At 36.0% G+C, this 18,077-nt stretch overlaps 2 protein-coding genes across 2 annotated transcripts; both read right to left on the bottom strand.

The window, feature by feature from the left end:
- Positions 1 to 2,232: 2,232 nt before the first annotated feature.
- On the bottom strand, positions 2,233 to 4,168 carry LOC108195614 (polygalacturonase). The gene is made up of 4 exons (XM_017362595.2): positions 3,538 to 4,168; positions 3,138 to 3,427; positions 2,789 to 3,017; positions 2,233 to 2,682 (listed from the first exon to the last, which is right to left on the bottom strand). The coding sequence occupies exons 1-4, from the start codon at positions 3,970 to 3,972 to the stop codon at positions 2,461 to 2,463; spliced, it is 1,176 nt and encodes a 391-aa protein (XP_017218084.1). The 5' UTR covers positions 3,973 to 4,168; the 3' UTR covers positions 2,233 to 2,460.
- Positions 4,169 to 9,810: 5,642 nt separating this feature from the next.
- Positions 9,811 to 13,035, bottom strand: LOC108194527 (polygalacturonase). The gene is made up of 4 exons (XM_017361488.2): positions 12,442 to 13,035; positions 11,422 to 11,711; positions 10,513 to 10,738; positions 9,811 to 10,180 (listed from the first exon to the last, which is right to left on the bottom strand). Exons 1-4 carry the CDS (start codon positions 12,868 to 12,870, stop codon positions 9,956 to 9,958), a joined length of 1,170 nt encoding a protein of 389 aa, XP_017216977.1. The 5' UTR covers positions 12,871 to 13,035; the 3' UTR covers positions 9,811 to 9,955.
- Positions 13,036 to 18,077: the final 5,042 nt, after the last annotated feature.

The following is an 18,077-nucleotide window of genomic DNA, read 5'->3' as shown; positions in this document are numbered from 1 at the left end:
GGGACATTTTGCTTTAACTATATGTACTGTAACTTGCACTTTGATACCTTGATTGATTCCACGGGAAAAAGTTTTTCTGTGTTTAAAATTGCAAGTGAAATAAACAATTCGTGCATGCAAATGGCCTATACGCGAATTTGACTTTTTAGTTTTCCTCAATAAATATATAATGCGTTTAGTCAATGATAATAAATATACAAGTGGCTGATAATTTTATACTCTCTCCGTCCAATCGGGTTTAATTTGATATAAATTTGTAAACTTATTTCGGTTTAATTTTCAAATCTAGAATTGATATACATGTTGATTCAGGTTATATATTTATGAAATATTATTATCTATGCAGGATTCAAGATCGAAAGAGAACAAAAACGTTGTTTTCATTTTTAAATTGAAAAATGATCAGTCAAGTATTGTTGCTCCGGATACATCTCTATCATCAACAAATGATCAAAAAATAAGGAATGTTGCAAGTAATAATCAACCAACTCACGTTCACACTTCAGATTCTTAATGAATTGAAGTGGCTATTATCTCTTGAACGAGATCCGGGATTACGTCTTCCGATTTGAAAATATCCTTACAATGCTCGTGATGAGATTAGGTGTGCATACATAAAGTTGGGATAATTTAAATCTATAATGGGCAGAGAAAAGTATCGAACTAATGTGTTTGGAATTCAACATCGACGAATGCACTTGATTCAATCAATTTTCAGTGTTGGAATATTCAGTTTCGAAAGATGGAACCTTTTGTTTTCCATGCTTCTTACTTGAAAAAGATACTGCAAGGTGAAAGATGTGCATTTTTGATTCATGTTGGAAGTTGTTCTTTCCCACACAATAATGGAATGAGTGTCCTGCTGATTTTGATCAATAAGAGTTGCACCAATTATGGCTACAACTTGAGTTTTACAAAATTGATGTTATTATACATGAGAAGTTTCAGGATTTATCAACTCTCACTGATTTATGTCTGCAAGCTAGTTGACACAAGTAAGTTGGAACATTATAGTATGATCTACAGGTTAATCTATCTTGTGTTGACTCTCTCGGTTCTACAGCTACCACAGAGCGAGCATTTTCAACGATGAAACTAGTTAAGACCATTCTTCGAAATAAAATGGAAGATGAGTATTTGAGAGACACTATGGTTCTTAACATTTAAATGAGAGTATGCTGAAGAGATTGATCCTTAGGGAGTTATTCTAAAAAAAGTCGACGAGTTCACCTTAAAGAATGGGGTGAATAGGCAAAAAGATCACTGATCTCACGGCTAACTTGCAGTTGGGTCACTGAACTCAAAAAGTTTGCAAACGGACCATTGAACTAGATTTCACTTGCAGTCCACAAACTGAACTAATAAAAACTTGCATTTTTGTAATTGCCGTTAGCACAACCGTTAAGTATCAGTTTACTTTAAATAATGTGAGTACACTTGTTTTTTAAAATTCAAAACCAGAAATTGATTACATTTGTTTCAGGTAATAAACTGATTGCATACTATATTGTTTGTATGTGTTGTTTGTCAGGAATGAAGTCACTTTTCTGTCTTGACTAGACAGTTATACTCACTTTTGCATTGTTGAGATTTGTTTTTCTTTAATATTTTCTTATTGTTTTGTTTTATTTAGTACTTGCATTTAGAAGTTTGTCTACAATGTCTTTATGTTATTTTAGAGTTGCTTATAAACTAGTGTTTTAATTTTATACTTATATTTTAATACAGGTTTGCAAAAATATGTTATACATAAGTATTAGGTTGTCAATTGTTTACGGTCTCTTTTTAACGAGCCCAGGTGGATTCCAAATCCTGGTTTTGCTCCTGATGATCCTTAACTAGAGCTCAAACACCTCATTTTATGAAGGAATGTTGCACTCTTATCATACCTAGTTTCAATCCATGTCTCATCATATAAAATTTGCATTTCACTCAATTTTTATCAAGTTCTTCTTTCTACGCTCTATTATTTCTTTTTATTTTCACTCATTACATTCCATTTATCCCACAAACACAACATTAGAGTAGTGCATTCAGAGGAAGGTGGTTAAAGTTCAACTTTTGGAAGAGGGTCTGTGTAGAAACTTGGCATAGGAATCGCTTTAAATGTCGAGTCCTTCCTAAATATTTTAGTTTCTGCCTCCCGGCTCTTCGGTATAAAACTCGACAAAATGAATAGCTTGAAAGTTAATTAATTGATTTGAGTCATACCACTTGAATGTGAACTGATTAAATTATAAGTATACTGTTTCATGAGATACAAGATACTAATCCTTGGCGCCTCTGGCTCAAGGTTGACATATATTCCACAATCAGAAAATGTCTCAACAGCCAAACTGACACATCAAATGGAAGCAATTTTACAGATCTTCACCGGTTAGATATCTCATCTTTGGGAAGCTCAAACAGAAGTCTTACCTAGCTAACTAGTATATATATAACTATGAAAGTGCTACACAACTATTTCAAGCAGCTATTTGGCATTGAAGTTCCGCTGGTTGTTCCTCCACTATTTTTACACGTTGAGCGTGCATCTCTATTCTGATAACTGAGTTTCACGTCTTGCAATTTAATCCCCGTGCACTTCTGGGTAGGACTGCAATCAAAAGCCACTGCAACTTTGCTAGCCGACGTGCCTTGAACATTTTTATACGTCACTCCAGTTATCTTCACCCCAGAAGTCTGCCGAATGAAAAATTATTTGACATTATTATTACAAAGCAGCAATAGAAAGAAACTTATATGATCAGCCAAATTTATTAGAATTGTAAAAAATATAAATTGGTACCTGATGAGGACAATTCTGATTGTTGGGGCAGTAGTTCTGGTCGATAATGATAGGGTTCTCCACATTTCTCATCTGAATATTTTGATAAACAACATTTCTGACAAAGGAAGTGGTAGGCCTAGCCCATGATTTAATTCGCAGGCCATTGTCTGAACCTGTAAATGCCGAGTTTATCAACGTGATGTTCTGGACACCAGCTTCATTCGCATCTTTTCCCAAACTTCCAATGCTGTAATTGTAAGAATTGCCATCAGCGGACTTTAAAATTTAGAAGATTTTTTTTTTTTTGCAAATTATGTCAGAGCAAAAAGTATTTGCCTAAAACATCAAAAAATAAAGAAGGAATTACCTGACACCGTGTCCAGGGCCGCACTGTATCCGTTCCATCCACAAATTTCTAGTACCAGGACCAATTGACACACAATCATCACCCGTTTTGATGGTAGTTCCGGTAATAGTAACACCTGTTGAAGTCTGGACGTGAATTCCATCAGTGTTTGGGCTTTGGTCCGGGGCATTAAGCCGCAGATTACTAACCATCACATTGTTGCATCCATTGATCACCACGTGAGCCGCCTGACTGTTTATCGATGTCAGACCACTGATTTTTATGTCATTCGCCCAGTTGAAGGTTATTGACTGAAATTTTTGTTCTGTTTATCAGGCTCACATACTCATTGCAAGTTTATTATAAAATGCAAGTCTAGTTAACCACATGCAAAATAATTTAATAATCTACTAAAACATACCCTGGCTCCTTCAGGACAATTCTTTCCAGACTCCCTACAATTCCAAAATGCAGCTCCTCTGGCATCAAGAGTTCCCCCATTGACACTAACTCTGTTAACTTTAATAAACAATATCCAGTTCCCGGTATTGCCTAATGCGCGGTAATCACCAGGAGCAACTATAGTTCCATCTATCTGAACATTAATTTTACTCTTGCATGGTCCTCTGAACTCCACCGCTCTAATGACAAAACGCCCTTGTGGGACATACATCGTCACCGCCTGGGCCGAGTTGCATACCGCCACCCAAGCCTTGACGAATGCCTGCGTAGAATCAGTTTTGCCATCAGGCTTGGCTCCATACTTGATCACATTAATAGTATTAGCTGCATTTGAGAGAGAAAACAGGGCTGTGAATGTAAAAAACAGAATGCAAGAGAGAATTAGCTTAGCCATTCTTGGAATTTAGTTGTATCTTGTACTAGTGGATTGTAGTGAAGATTCATGAAGCTCACAGGGCTATTTATAACTGACTTGTTCTGCAGTTACACAGAATTGAAAAATGAAACAATGGGAATAAAGTCATGATTAATTCTCACGTTATCGACTTATCATATTCACGTTATGATAAGTACTACGGGAGTGCATGTGATAAACCCAGAAATACGAAGAGCATGTTCGCATATATCATGCAGTAACGCAGAGTTCCTCACGAAAGAAATAATAATAACAATAATAATAATATATCTCTGGATCCATGATCAGGCGTTTTATTCTATTGTTACGAGATTACTTCACGCATAATTATTCCGCTCATCTATTTTGTCTTTATCAAGATCTGCTTCTAATCGTCCTCAATTTATTGGTACATGTGGTGCTCAGATTTTCTGTGACTTTATCACAGATTATTATTTGATCGAGAATGCACATCCTCATTTATAATGATGGCCGAGATTATTCTTGTAATACAATGTGATCCTGGAAAACCATCCTTACGCCTTGAGGTTTTAGGAGAATTGATCACTTAATATGATATCAAAGCTTAGATTCGCAAGAGAATCGAGTTTGACTCCTTGAAAAATGGGTTTTCGAGTGGGAAAGTGGGAAGAATATTCAAATATAATAAGATACCGATAAGCCCATTTAACAGTTAGCAATGAAAAGGGAAAGATCAGAGCATTTTCAATTCTGGAGAGAAAAATGATTGCTAGATTCTGCTACAAGAGAACAAGATAGAATATGGCACTACATTTTGCAGAATTTTTTCTTAACTCAAGTAGTATTAGGGTGACTAATCACTCTTTAAGCATTTGACTAAAATTTTAAGCATATAATCGGAGATATTCCAGAAAAAAGTTTAAGCTTAGGAATATCCGGCTATAATGTACCGTAACTTGCAACTTTGATCATATTCATCAACAGAAAAAACGGAAAGTTATGATTTTTCGTCAAAAGTAATGGATCTCAGTTAATCTTTTCGAATGAAAGCAAAGATAAGTGCATGCACTTGTCCTGAAGTTTATTGCTCAGATTTGACTTTTAACTTTTTTCTGATGTTGATAAAAAATACTTGTTACTAGACTTATATATATAGAGTCGCATAAAAAATCCTAGTTAGAGTTGACAACGGCACATGACATGAGAGGTTCCGGCGGATGAGCATAAAGCGGCGGAGCTACCGCATTTTTGCCATGCCAATCATTAACATCTTCTCCTTGCACCGTACTCCCCCTGTTTCAAGAGTCAATGATGTATTATCCATGAATATGTACCGAGTACTATTCAACTACTTTTTCTAATTTAAGATAAAATTTAAATTTCACATATACAAATAAATCAAAAAAAATTATACATGTTAACCAAGAAAGTGTCTAACAACAATTGATGGATCTATCTTCGAAAGAGAATATCATTAAGAACACGTGACATAAAATGATGGAGAATGTAGTTGTTCTTGTAATTGATCCTTTAGAGAGCAAGATAAGTATTCCCTAGTTGCTAGTCAAGAAATCATGGAAGTGAAACAAGAGGCTTACGTATTCAATATTTTCAGAGTTTCAAGCTATCACATAGTTCTTCGGAAACAAATAACCTAGATGGGCAGCATATTGCAGTGGGCGCCTAAGACAACATCGAAAAAGGCAACTTGAATTTTACGTTGCAATAGCCATTTTTTGGGCTATTGCAACATATTCTGCGATTATGATATCATTTTTTGTGTGTTCTTGCAGGCATTTTATGATGTAGTGAAGTTGCTATCAAGAAACCCACAACTCACATGATCCAAGCCTAGGTAATTATAAAGGTTCCTTGGATTATGTCAAATAGAGTGGATGGTGATACAATGAGAGGAGACAGAGGCCTCGAGATAACTAACATATGCCTTCAAAAAGACCAAGTTATACTCATGCGATCCAAGGTGGACTAGTCATGAGCAACCCAATAATAAAGAGAATATACATTTGAGGAGTCTATAGGAGAGTGTATAAAATATGCTACCCCTCAGTCAGGACCTTCTTGAAATGGAAACAATGCCATCATAATGAGCCCGCCGTCAACAAGCCCCATGCTGATGAGCCCAAGGATAAAAATCCCGAGGCTAACGAGCCCGAGTTCACCGTACCCAAGACAAGCGAGCCCGAGGCTTGCGAACCAATGACTAGCGAGCTTGTTGGCAGCGGTCACTGATCCCATGAGTGGGGCTAGATCTTATTCTGGATAGCTGCCCAATCATGAAATGGTGTGGTTCATTATAACTATAAGCCCAAACGATATTTAAAATTGCTTGTAGATAGATTCATCATTTGAGTGTATTCTTCAAGTGGGGGCCTGTCTAGGTCATGGTGCAATTTTAGGTATAACAATTATATATCCCCAATTTCTAGACGCCATCAGCAGTGCGAAGTGGAATCAAGATGGCACGATGAATGTGGATCTGAACGAAGCGAAGCTTGTTTAGAGCGAGCCCACTCTTCGATGTTTTGTGCTTCCTAGCGAGGAAAGCCCGATATACCTGTTAGTGCTTGAAAACTGCCACCCATTTATGAATGGGCAGCTAATGAGGCCACAACACGTGTTTGAAGCCACACTTTTTCTCATATATCTACAAATATATGAAAATTTCTCAATCAGTTGTCCACATTCTCAAAACAAATCATCAATCTTTCTTGTATTTTACCTAATGATTTAGTAACATTCGATTCTTCACACGGTATGATAACGCCAAATCCCGGTCTGGACCTTCCTCCGCCGTGGGTGGTTGTTCTGAGGTGTCGCTGCTGGAAGGGCACCTACAAAACAACGCCGGAGGGGGGTTTGAGCCCCGCGGCGCCTCCGGCGTGAGAATAAGAGTTGGCTTTGGAAGAGACAAGACTAGAAAATGAGTCATCTATGTGTGTGGAAGGGTGGTGTATGGTGGTTGTTTATGGTGGCTGGGTGGCTTTGTGTTTATGTATTTGCTGAGTGCTCAGGTGTGTGCAATATATGAATGTGTAGAGAGAATGTAACCCCTAAACCCTTCTTCCTTGGTTTATTTATAGGCCAGGGATTAGGGTTTAAGGGGATGTACCTTGGATCCTGGTCCTACACGTGTAGGGGATCGATCCTCTACACGTGTCCAGGTGTCAGCGTGAGAATAGTCTTTTGAAATGTTCCTCCATTTGTTTCTATCTCTCAGTAGTTCACCGTTGCGAGTGGTCCATATTGTGTCAGTCTGAGACTTGCGCAGCAAGTGTCGGTTTGGCCTTATATGGACTCCGGGCGACGGATAGGTTAGACGGTACCCAGGTTCATAATTCTATCCGGGTTGTGTGTCCTGGCAGGACTGGGAGTTGTCTGATGTGGCTGGTAGCTTTCCAGAATAGGAGTCCTTGTGTAGGACCCCGGTTTAGTGAATCCGGATTCTATCTTATCACGGTATGTTTGATGAAGCCACGCGATCCTGACGATTCAACAACCACAAAATATTCTTCATCCTCGCCATCACAACATGGTAAATGACAAGATGTAAATGACTCTTCATCTCGTCATTGTATTTGATCTTATGAGATGCTTGCATATATTACTTGCATGTTCCTCACATTATATCATACAACCTATAATTGATTCAGATATTTGTTGATGTAAGTGACGTTTAGCAAGGCCTATAATTATTTTTAGGCAAGCTTATGAAATAGTGATACTATCTCACACGATCCCTTAGCCCAGGTTCACTAAGTCAAACACCCCCCACCACAAATCCCCCATCTACGAGTGCCGTCGCGAGTGTGTAACGTGCTTTCTTCTTATTTTCTTTTTCTTGCTATCTTGTTTCTCTATATTCTTTCTTGATGTCTTTAAAGGACAAAGATGTCCGGGACGAGTCGTCATCCAATCGACCCTAAGTTAGCCATTAGGTAGGAGGTGACTAACAATATTGATACGGTTGGGAGCTTAATGCACATAGGTCAAGCTCCTTCCATCTCACTTTGACCCTAACCAGGCGGTATAGAATGAAAAAATTCTTTAAAATCTCAATTAAATACACCCCTTATATTAAACACAAATTACAATTTTTCTCTAGAGTCTCTTTCTCTCCCTCTCTCAATATCTCCTTTCTCTCGTTCTCTTTTCCCAGATTTTGTATTCTTTCTGGCTTACACACCCCCTTCCCGATCTATTATTCAACCTGTTTTTTTGGTAAATTTTGTTATGTTTTCTTCCATTTTTTATTAACTAATTATTATTCAGTTTTTCTCTTTTATTAAAAGAGAGTATAAACGACAAGTTTCGAGTGCTGGATGCAATATGTGGCTGCGACATCCGTTCTTTGAGTTACTTGGTTGAAGTTGATGCTGATTTTGTGCTTGCTAATGAAGCGGATGATTTTCACATAGCGTGGTTTTGTCGAATTTGTTGGGTGGTTACCAATGATAATGCGAATAGATTGATGATGGAGTTTTGTTTAAGTAGGGATTATTTTGATTTTTCGATATTGATTCTTTTGGTAGTGATTCGAGGTTTTTGTTGTCTGCGTTTGAGGCTTTGAGGTTTGGTGTATGTTAAATCTACTGATGGATATACTTCGGGTGGTCATCGTCCTCTTCACGGTCGTGTGTGGGAGAGATGGCGTAGCAATGGTGGCCGAGGGTTACAGCGACGATAGTTTCGGGATGGATCCGGTCTCACAAAGGAAGTCGTTAATTGTGCCTCATAATTGAGGGCGTTAATTGTGCCTCATAATTGATGGCGTTGATTTTGCCTCATAATTGAGGCGTAAATTGTGCCTCCTAATTGAGGGCTTTAATTGTGCCTTATTTGAGGGCGTTAATTGTGTCTTAATTAAGCGCGTTAATATTTTATTAATTGTGCCTTAATTAAGAGTTTAATTGTCTCAATTATGAGTTGTCATAATTGTGTGTATATTTTGATCAGCATGCATACACGTGATTTTATTTATAATTAATTATTGGATATTTTAATTTATAATATATATAATCTATTATATATATCGACTTATATTATTCTTGTTTCCCTTGTTTTAATTTTCAGGATTCTTGGAAGATGAAAGGTTTTTCTTTTCGGACATTAAAGTTTTATTGTCTAAATTTCCCCGGTCATCTTACATGTCCGACGGTTAGATAATAAGCTTTCTTGAATGAAAGAATTATCACAGTGAATTGCCGATTCAAATTTGTGAGATTTATTCTCATCTACAAAAAAGAAAAAGAAAAAAAGAATACACCCCTTATATTATTTTAGTCTCCGAATAAATTTTTAAAATTATATATTTTAATAATTATTATGATTTTAGTGATTCAAATGATATAAAGTCAATCAAATGATACCCTACATCCTTTGAGTAAAGTAGTGCATGACCTCTGCCAATTTGATATTTAACCCCAATGTTTTAGAACTCTTCATACTATTTTGAGCACTTTTCTTAAAATATGTAGCCAATATAAATATATATATAAATGAGTAGAAGCCAGGGGAATGAAGGAAGCCCTATCATGGGTGCTATTTCGAAGGCCGACCTATTGTATTATTGAGACAAGTCCTTGTTGACGCGTGTAAGGGAGGTCCAGGAGAAATTTATTTTGATACAATTGTAAAAGATTGTATTCAGTTGTTGAAGCACATAAATCCAGTGCTAGTTAGATTTATGTATAAGTCCTTAGCAAAAGCTGCCTATTGTACGTGACGGAGGAGAATGGTTTGATACCCCTCCTGATTTTATTAAACCTGTATTAGACACTGATATGATTTAAGGAATGCAAGCTCTGTTTTATTCCAAAAAAAATGAGTCGGGGAAAACGAGTATTTTTTGATTTAAAAGTTTTGAAAAGTAGTGATTCGGGGACACTTCTTTTTTCATATGCTGCAAACACTTGCACCACTTCCAATATAAAGAAAAATTTGTGTCAACAACTTATCTTGACACTATATTCCCGTCCATGTATCATGTTCGAAGGCAACTCCTGGGGATAACAAGGCCTCTAGTATACCCACCTGCATTGAAACAAACTGCTCTGGTGGCTCTATTCGGAGTTGAAAGCCTAATGTTGTGCAGCTTTATTCCCGTGCAGGGATTAGTCGGACTGCAATCCAGGGTTATTGCTTCTGGTCTTGACGAACTTCCTCTTATATTTGTATAGGTTACTCTGCTTATCTTCACTCCAGAACTCTACATAACGAACACATTTCAGTTAAGTACTCCCTCTGTTACTCATTTCCTTACGGTTTTTTTACACTACTCAACACGCATTTTAAGGCGCATATAAAACATAGTTTTATAATTTATTTTTAAAAATTTTCTTTTTTTATAAAAATTTGAAAATTTAAACATCAAATTTTTATTATCAAACTACATTTTACGAGAGATTAGAATGCGTGCCGAGTCTCCCTTCCCCAATGTAAACAAATGAGGGGGACGGAAGGAGTAATTTTCAAGTGCATTATAATATCGGTTAAATCAGGAAAAAAAGATATATATTTTTGGGTTATTAGTATACGTACCTGATGAGGGCATTGATAATTGGGGCAATAGGTTTGATCAATAATAATAGGGTTAATCACATTTAGCATAACAAGATTTCTGAAATGAATATCGGTTGCGTATCCGCTGCTGGGTCTCGCCCATGACTTTATCCGCACCCCGTTATCAGTTTTTGTGAACACCGACGATGTCACGGTCACGTTCTGCACCCCTTTTTCCCGGATACCATTTCCTAGACTTCCAATGCTGCAATGTTGCAAACACCAAGTTTTGTAATAAGCTAAATGTTGAAATTAATCTTCAAATCACCAATTAAACAACTTATACTCTAGCTCTCATGTCTGTTGGACAACCGGAAAGAAGTGCTTCTTTCCGTAATAAATCCGGTTTTAATTTTTTTATCCGTTTGTATAAAAAGTCGAGAAGCACTTATAAAAAATTAGGAATTCCCAAACACCTTAATCACTTATAAGTCTTAACTTGCTTCACTTTTTTATTTTAAGAAAAAAACACTTATTTTAAACTCATCCAAACGGCCCCTACAATTTTTTTCTGAATGTCTCACAAAAAAGAATTTATGTAAGATTATTACAATGACACATTAATATACAACATTTTTTTTACGGTCTGCTACTGCCTCTATTTGGAACTTTTAGTCGCTTAACTTTTTTTGTTAATAAAAATATGACACTAATACTTCTATTCACTGTTCTCATTTCTCAACAACAAAAAAAAAAAAACTTCTATTCACAAAAACAATTTAAATATAATATTTTTCAAACGTGTGTGTTCAAAATTCTTAAAATTACCTGAAAAAAGTAAAAGCAAAAGCACTACATATCCAAACATAGTTATCATAAAATGATTGTATGGAGATTGATGATCAAGGGTCATGTATTTGTGCATTAATATAGTATGAATAAAAGTACCTGATGCCGTGTCCAGGGCCGCAACCGATGCGTTCGACCCACATGTTGGTGGTGCCTGGACCAATTGAAACGCAGTCATCTCCGGTTTTAATAATGCTTCTTCTGATGCTAATGTCTGAAGAGTGTTGCACATGAATGCCGTCTGTATTTGGGCTTCGACTTGGGGCTCTGATGGTCGTGTACTCGATTCTCATGTTTTTGCTTTGTCCAATCGCCATATGAATGGTTTGGCTGTTGATTGAGGTCAATCCCCTTACGTATATGTCTTTACACCACATGAATGATATCGACTGCATTCACACACACATTGCCCATTCACTATATTACTATTTCGTTCAAGTCAATATTCTATACGGAGTATCATGCAAGTTTGTACGTTCATTTTAAATAATTATTCTTATGCTGTCTTTTCTTTCAATTTATCTCATGCATGCAGCAACTACAGCTTTCTTGGCACTCAATTTATGGGATTTAACAAAGCAACTAATTAGTTACACTAGCTAGCATTTAACTACAAATTAAGGTAACTTAAGTCTCACAAAGTGCCTGTAAAAGTCAATAGCTAGTCCGATAGGTTACCTGTTAATAATGAGTCTTAGTGCGTGTACTATCTCATTGTCTATTAATAATATAAAATAGCGAGTCATAGTATGTTCTACAGATTTAGAGAATCTATTTTTAGTGTCAATTTCAATAACAATTCCAAGTTTTTGTTCCCAAATATTATTTTAATAATAAATTTGAGGGAAAGGAGAGAAAAGTTAAAGAAAGAAGGAGGTAGATGAATTTTTTATTCATAAATATTGAATAGGTAATGAACAGAGGTTACATAAAAATAGGTAATGGCAAGCAAATTTGGTTCGAGTAATATTTTTTAATACATTACGTTAATGTAAGTTTATGAGTTAATTTAGATAAGTTATTGGACTTGCTCTAAGTTATAAGGTAGACGTGGCAAAGGAAAAGTATAATGAACTGTGTATTGATTATTGAGTTATGCAGGAGTAGTAGTGTACTTACCCTTGCACCAACGGGGCAATTACCACCTTTTCTTCTGCACCCCCAAAATCCAGCACCTCTCCCATCTATTTTTCCACCAAGAATTGACACTCTACTAACCTCTTTAAACAAAATCCAGTAGCCGGAGTTTCCCATGGACCAATAATCATACGGAGCTACAAGAGTTCCTTCAATCTGGAACGTTACCCTATTCTTGCATGAGCCACTGAAGGTAACAGGCCTTAATAAATACGTTCCTCGCGGGACGTACACCGTGGATGGCCGCACTGAGTTGCATGCGGCCATCCACGTGCGGAGGAAAGAAAGTGAGGAGTCAGATCGTCCATTTGGTTTTGCACCAAAGTGAACCACGTTATACGAGTCGCATGGAAATGCCCATAATGCAAAGCATAGTATAGAGAGGAGACAAGTGTGTAGCTCTTTAGGCATAATTTCAAAACAAAACAAAACAAACACTTGTACCTCAGGAGTTGAATTGTGAATGATGGAGAAAAGAACCAAGTACTTGCAATCAAAAATGAAGATTAAGGTTTATGCATGATAATTAAAGCTTGAGATCTGTTGTGAAACAAAGGAAATGTATTCTAGGCGTGCCTACCGTGCTGCATATGCTTAATGTACGACGTTTATGATAATCAAATGCATGGGGAGCCGTTTTTAGATTTGCATTAAATGTGGAATAAAAAGCGAATCACTTTCTAGTTTCTACCGACATTGCAAGACTCATCAAATTGGAATTTAAAACCGTACGGACCGGCCAACCTTATACTGCAAAAAATTTAATCAAGGTTCAATTTCATAACTAAAATTTATTTTCTATTTCTGTTAAAGGAAAACAGGCTTCGGAAAAAATATTGTGCTTCCTTATAAAGCAATTATTAAAAATAAAAAACATAAAATATGAAAATGTTGTTCTGTGAAAACAGAGAATAGGAAAAAAAAAATAAAAAACAAGGGAAATACATCTTTTTGGACTTCCAACCCAAGAAGATTAAAGTCCACGAAGAAGGAACGATCTAGAACTAATAATTAGAGGTTCTATTTGAAGTTTTAGATCTTATAATAACGGATTCAAAATTGTAGATAGAACTCCCCTTGTAAAGTTAGAGATTAGCGAGAATATTACATACATTCCTTTATATCACAATATTTTGCGTTACAAAAAGGGTCTATGATGTTTTAATTAAAAAAAATTTCTTAGGAAGAAATTGCTGGAGTATAGAGATGTTTCCACTCCTCTTGCAAAGGAAATTTCCTCTGCTTTCTCATCAAACAAAAAATGTACACGCATTAAAAAATGTACGCATAAAGATTTTTATGTAAAGATTTTAATATTTCTTAATTATTATATATACTTCTATATATCTATGTATATAATAGTTCATGTTACCTCTTTGGAACAGTAACTTCTCCCAACTTAACTTTCGCCTTTCAAGTTCCTTCATATTACAGTTCCTGCCACTATTTCTTTGTCTCCAGCTGTTGACACGTATGCTGCCTCCACTTTTCAGCCTATCAACCATAATGAGTAGTACTTTTACCGGCCTATACTTACATGCACTGGCAAAATAATAGAATATAAGAAAAAATAATTTATGGTGATATTAGTATGGTTGTTATTAACATAAAGGTATGATATATAATTAAGCATATAATATTAGCATAATCCTCTAGACTTTACAAAATTGAGTTTTAACTAACTAATCATAAATATGATGACAGAAAAAGTATCGCACTTTACTTGCTGAGCGCTTTCCAGAGGGCACTCAGCCCCCGCATATTGATTAGGAGCTTTGGGAGATGACCTCTGTTGTGAAGAAGAACTATGTCAAGGGTCAGGGACAACAAAGACGCCCATCTATCTACGGCTCAACCTGTAGCACACAGTCTTCACAGTCACCAAGTCATCCACATGTTCATACTCCTGCTGACTATGTTCGAGCTATATTTCAGGATCGAGCGCTACTTCGTGTATTAGGATCAGAGGACATCTTGGGCTTATGGATCCTGATGAGTTAGCTCGTGCTATGGCTGAGGCTGCAGCATCGCAGCAAAGTGATGGTCGGCAGGTATATAATTTTTTAGTAGTGAACTGCAACTTTGTTATTAATTTTTGAAGTCTGTTTTTCATATTTTGTTGTTCATATAAAACTGAGATGTCACTTCTTTAAATAATGTGATAATGACAGGGTGATCGTGATGACTAGGATGCTGATGATTATGATCAGGATGATGATATTGGAGGATCTTAGTGTATCAACAAAGTGATGGTCGTAAGGTATATTATCTATTTAATAGTTAAACTTCAATTGCGTTATTAACAGCTGAAATCTGTTTTTCATATTCTGTTGTTTATATGCCACGTAGATTCACTTCTTCAAATGACATTGACAGGGTGATCATGTTGATTAGGATGCTGATGTTGGAGGATCTTCGAGTATTTAGCTGTTAATATTGTACTGCTTGGATGATATTTGGAACATATGGTTGTGTTGCTGAAATTTTAAGGATATTGATGTAAACTTTGATGTTAATTAGGATTAATTTCTTCTATTGTTGGGTTATTCAATGCAATCAATTTAAATACAGGTCATCGTGAAATTGTTGAGACAAAGTTGTTATTGTTTGTGGGAAAAGCAGGTACAAACTGAAATTATATGTAAATCTGCAAAAAACAAAAAAATAATAAAAAAAAATGGATTTAGCGACCGCAAGCAATAGCCAATGCTGGTAGCAAAAGCTCCCAAATTTAGCGACTAAAAGCAGTCGCAAATACCGGTAGCTGTATTAGCTACGACAATCCGTAGCCAATCGGTCGCTAACTTTTGCGACAAATTTTGTAGCGAATCCGTCGCAACAGATAGCAACGGCAGGCGGTAGCTAATGTCGTTCGCAAAAAGCAGCGACCATCGGTCGCAAAAATGGTCGCTGCGACGTGAAATTCGATAGCCCTGTTCTGACTCAGACTACCGACAACTTCGGTCGTCAACAGCCGTCGCTAAACAGTCCGTCGCTGAAGGTTGTCGCTGGAGTGCATGCTAGAGATGAGATTATATGCGACAGTTTTCAGCTATCGGGTTCCGTCGCTAAAGCCTAGTCGTTGATAGTCGGTCGCTAAAATCCATTTTTCTTGTAGTGCAAGGTACACACACAAGTATACATAGATACAATGACAATTACAATACAAATATAATACAAACAGTTACTGCTGTTGCTCCTAAATGAATGTACAGTACAACGAATTCAAACTAAAATCAAGCTTTCTCAAGAAGATAACTCTCTATCGGCTGCAGGTACGTCACTCAGCTGTACTTTCTCATTCATTAACAATTGAAATTTCAATTTTCAAATATGAAATTAAAGTTTATACTAACGCTCTCTCCATATTTTCTGCTCCTTCTTATTCACTTCTCACTTTTTTCATGTAATCTCTAATTCTTTTTTATATTTCTCTCATTTCTATTACTAATAATTCTTCTCTATAATCTGTATTTGAACTAATACTTTTCTAACAATTTCTTTTTCTTTAGTTTGCAGGTTAAACTTTCGTTGATAAAATGTTGATGATTTGTCTAAGACAGAAAAATTTACTTTCCTAAACTTCTTTGTTTTTTAATTGCAGGTTAAACTTTCGTTCGCAAGGTGTTTGATGATTTGTCTAAAAGAGAAAAATGATAAATTGGTCGTTTTTAACTCTTTCTTTTATATATGGTACGCTACTTTTGTCGTATTGAGCTTATTAATTCTTATGATTTAAACATTTATATTCTTAACAAATATAATAATGTGGTTATGTGTGTTTTATATTTATGTGGCTATATTTGTAGATTTTAATTGTAATGTAATATTTTGTTGATCATGTATTTGTATGTTGGTTTGAAATTACATATTTATTTCCAGAGTGTGTATGCTTAGAAATGAAATGAGGTACAAGTCACAAAGTCAGTGAGGGATGAAGTGAGTTTTAATGTAATTTTCTTTCATAAAGCATTGTTTAGTAGTATTCCTTTCTTTGCTTACTCCTTTTTCATGTTATTTGAGAAATATATATTAGATATATACAACTTTCACGTTGATGCCTCCAGGTTTAACATATAATAGTTCATGTTGTCTCTTTGGAACAGTAACTTTTCACAGCTTAACTTCCGCCCTTCAAGTTCCTTCATATTACAGTTCTTGCCACTACTTTCTCTGTCTCCATCTGTTGACACGTATGTTGCCTCCACTTTTCAGCCTATCAACCATAATGAGTAGTACTTTTACCAGCTTATACTCATGTGCACTGGCAAGTTACACACACAAGTATACATAGATACAATAACAATTACAATACAAATATAATACAAACAATTACTGCTATTGCTCCCAAATGAATGTGCAGTACTACGAATTCAAACTGAAACCAAGCTTTCTCAAGAAGATAACTCTCTGTCGGCTGCAGGTACATCACTCAGCTGTACTTTCTCATTCTTTAACAATTGAAATTTCAAATTTCAAATTTGAGATTAAAGTTTATACTAATACATCAATTTAAGTGGAAACTATTTTACAAGTCAGCTTTTCCCTATATATTTTCCTTTAATTTGTATGCTTGAATGATAGTAATCTAAAAATTACACTTTACCAGAGCTTCAACAATTTTTACAGGTAAGCTACCAATAATGTTTTGCAATGCCACTTCCCTTTTAATTCTTTTTTTGTCATATAATGAATTAAGCGGTTCACTCCCACGTTGTCTGGGAAATTTTGATGATAAGTTGCTTTCTGTTAATATCGCTAATAATCAGTTTGGAGGATTGATACCGAAAACTTTCTCCAAGAGGTGTCAGCTAACATATTTAAATATGTACGACAATTACTTCAACAGACTGTTGCCCCAATCTTTGGGAAACTGTAAGCACTTGAAAATTCTTGATATCGGAAACAACAAAATAGGTGGTACATTTGGTACATTTCCGTCATGGCTTTATACTCTTGGAGAGTTGGAAGTTCTAGTTTTGCGATCAAATAGACTTCAGGGGATAGTAAGCGCAAAAATCACAAAACATTCCTTCCCCAACTTGAGGATTTTGGATCTCTCTAACAACCAATTTACGGGCCATTTGCCAATTCAATACCTTAGAAATATCAAAGCAACCAATAACGTGTATAAAACTTATTTCAGTTTTACACAAGGACAACAACTATACTCTTATGGAACATCAGTCTCATTAACTATGAAGGGAATAGAGTATAAAGTAAGAAATAACCTTCATATTTACATAGCCATTGATCTGTCGTGCAACCAATTTCAAGGAAAAATTCCAAAAGTTACTGGAGAGCATAGATGGATTGCATTGCTCAACTTATCTCATAATAGTCTAACAGGACATATCCCATCATTGCTGAGAAATATGAAAGAACTCCAATATTTAGATTTGTCCTCAAATCAACTGACAGGGGCTATTCCACCTCAGCTAACTACATTGATATTTTTAGAGGTCTTGAACCTCTCGGGAAACCAATATAGAGGAGAGATTCCTCAGAAAGGACAGTTCAACACATTTAACAATAATTCTTATCTAGAAAACTCCGCGTTATGTGGATTACCTTTGACGAAGAAATGTGCAAACACAGCATCACCCCCCACAAGAAGT

The sequence above is a fragment of the Daucus carota genome, chromosome 7, assembly GCF_001625215.2.
Source record: "Daucus carota subsp. sativus chromosome 7, DH1 v3.0, whole genome shotgun sequence".
NCBI classification, from domain to species: Eukaryota; Viridiplantae; Streptophyta; class Magnoliopsida; order Apiales; family Apiaceae; genus Daucus; species Daucus carota.
The sequence above is the reverse complement of the archived record's forward strand: the minus strand, read 5'-3'. Positions and strand labels throughout refer to the sequence as shown.

What these genes read in the sequence shown, in the direction of transcription:
- LOC108194527 (XM_017361488.2), bottom strand. Translation starts at nt 12,870, where the DNA reads ATGCCTAAAGAGCTACACACTTGTCTCCTCTCTATACTATGCTTTGCA. An exon ending in ATTGCCCCGTTGGTGCAAGG is followed by an intron (nt 11,712 to 12,441) that starts GTAAGTACACTA and finishes GTGTGAATGCAG; the next exon opens with TCGATATCATTCATGTGGTG. An exon ending in ATTATCAATGCCCTCATCAG is followed by an intron (nt 10,181 to 10,512) that starts GTACGTATACTA and finishes TTCGTTATGTAG; the next exon opens with AGTTCTGGAGTGAAGATAAG.
- LOC108195614 (XM_017362595.2), bottom strand. Translation starts at nt 3,972, where the DNA reads ATGGCTAAGCTAATTCTCTCTTGCATTCTGTTTTTTACATTCACAGCC. An exon ending in ATTGTCCTGAAGGAGCCAGG is followed by an intron (nt 3,428 to 3,537) that starts GTATGTTTTAGT and finishes CAAAAATTTCAG; the next exon opens with TCAATAACCTTCAACTGGGC. An exon ending in ATCAGAATTGTCCTCATCAG is followed by an intron (nt 2,683 to 2,788) that starts GTACCAATTTAT and finishes TTCATTCGGCAG; the next exon opens with ACTTCTGGGGTGAAGATAAC.